This window comes from Eimeria mitis, genomic scaffold, assembly GCF_000499745.2.
Source record: "Eimeria mitis Houghton genomic scaffold, Emh_scaff3372, whole genome shotgun sequence".
In the NCBI taxonomy this organism is placed as follows: domain Eukaryota; phylum Apicomplexa; class Conoidasida; order Eucoccidiorida; family Eimeriidae; genus Eimeria; species Eimeria mitis.
The window spans coordinates 4,514-6,374 of record NW_013571712.1 but is presented as its reverse complement, the minus strand read 5'-3'; the positions used below and the strand labels follow the sequence as shown (position 1 = coordinate 6,374).

Below are 1,861 nucleotides of genomic sequence, written 5' to 3'. Positions count from 1 at the left end.
TATATATATATATATATATATATATGTATATATATTTATATATATAAATATACTGCTAGACTGCGTGCTGCATACAAGGAGGGTTTGTTGTGTTTGTTGCAGTAAACCCAAATGACCAAAAGAGATATCATTAAAAGGGTTTAGGGTTTAGGGTTTAAAAAGGGTTTAGGGTTTAGAAGGGTTTAGGGTTTAGAAGGGTTTAGGGTTTAGAAGGGTTTAGGGTTTAGGGTTTACAGTTCAAATACGGGGAATATCAGGGTCTACAAAACCCCCCTTTCTCCCTCTTCATGAGGTGGGGGTCTCTACACCCCAAAACCCTAAACCCTAAACCCTAAACCCTAAACCCTAAACCCTAATTACTTTTAATTAGGGTTTAGACCCTATCTAAACCCTTTTTTTTTCTTTATTTATTTGTTTTTTTCTCTCTCCTCTTGTCTTCGGCAGCAAACGAGGAGAAACAAATACATGGGGCCTCCCCAATCTATTTAAAAAGAAATCCTCGGGGCCCCAGGGGCCCCTGATATTGCTGGGGGCCCCCCCTGCGGGGGCCCCCCCTGCGGGGGCCCCCCCTGCGGGGGCCCCCCCTGCGGGGGGCCCCCCTGGGGGGGGCCCCCCTGAAGGGGGCCCCCCATCAGCTGGTCCCCCACCTTGTGCTGGTGTATCGGCCGCTGCCGGTGCCGCTGCTGCTGCTGCTGTTGCTGCTGCTGCTGCTGCTGCTGCTGCTGCTGCTTCTTTAGCAGCAGCACGCAGCCGCTGCATATTAAGGAAAGGAATGATGGGTCTGTGTAGCCATTCAGGCAGCTGTGTTGTTTTGTCTTGTGTTGGTTTTCTTTGTAGTGCTCTCTCTAATGCTTTTTTTCCTTCTTTATATGCTGCAGTAACTGCAGCATCTGCTGCTGCTGCTGCTGCTGCTGCTTCCTTTCCTGCTGCTGCTGCTGCTGCTGCTGCTGCTGCTGCTGCTGCTGCTGCTGCAGGCGGCTCCTCATCAAGCTCTGCTGCCTTGCCTGGATACGGGATCGCCTGCAGGGGGCAGGGATCGACTAGAAAGGAAGAGGGAAACAGCTCCTTTATTGAGTTCTCTGCTGCTGCTGTTGCTGCTGTTGCTGCTGCTGCTGCTGCTGCTGTTGCTGCTGCTGCTTGTGGTTGCCCGTCTCCTGCTGCTGCTGCATGTATCCCCGTTTTCCCAGCTGCTGCAGCTGCTGCAGCATTTTGCCCTGCGTTTCCTTCTGCTGCTGCTGCTGCTGCATTCCCTGTTGCAGTTCTTCTTTCCGTTTCAGCTGCTGCTGCTGCTGCTGCTGCTGCTGCTGCAGCTGCTGCTGCTGCTGCTGGTGCTGCTGGTGCTGCTGTATGAATGCGTCTATAGGGTTTGGGTAGGAGTTTGCTGCTGCTGGGGGGCAGGACAGCTAGGAGCTGTTGATAGGGAGAGATTGGGGCTGCATGCGGCAAGGTGACCTTCAATGCATGCGGGTCGAGGGCCCCCAAGTCTGAGGCCAAGGGGGCGTAGCTGTGGGGGTAACACCAAGCCCACGAGGGGGCCCCACTGTGGTAGTAGTGCAGCAAAAAAAATAAACCCGATATATACTTTCTACACAGATCCTGACGATATACACCAAAAGGCACCTTTGCTGCTGCTGCTGCTCCTGCTGCTGCTGCTGCTGCTGCTGTTGGGGTTGGTGTTGTTGGGGTTGGTGTTGGGGTTGGGGTTCGTGTTGCTGGGGTTCGGGCTGCTGCTGCTGCTGCTGCTCTTCTTGCGGTGGTAGCTGCTGCTGATGCCCCGGGGGGTGTTGCTGCGGTCCGTCCAGCTGCAGCAGCAGCAGCAGCAGCAGCAGGAGAGGCTTCTGCTGCTGCGAGATCTCTTAGA

The 1,861-nt window shown here is 53.9% G+C and overlaps 1 protein-coding gene across 1 annotated transcript in view; it reads right to left on the bottom strand.

Annotated features, from left to right (window-relative positions):
* Positions 1 to 285: 285 nt before the first annotated feature.
* Positions 286 to 1,861, bottom strand: part of EMH_0065300 (XRN 5'-3' exonuclease N-terminus domain-containing protein, putative) — a gene marked incomplete at both ends in the record, with an annotated part of 5,028 nt that continues 3,452 nt past the window's right edge. Inside the window, 2 exon segments of the mRNA XM_013498366.1 lie at positions 286 to 302; positions 648 to 1,861. Coding sequence (XP_013353820.1) covers positions 286 to 302; positions 648 to 1,861 — 1,231 coding nt within the window.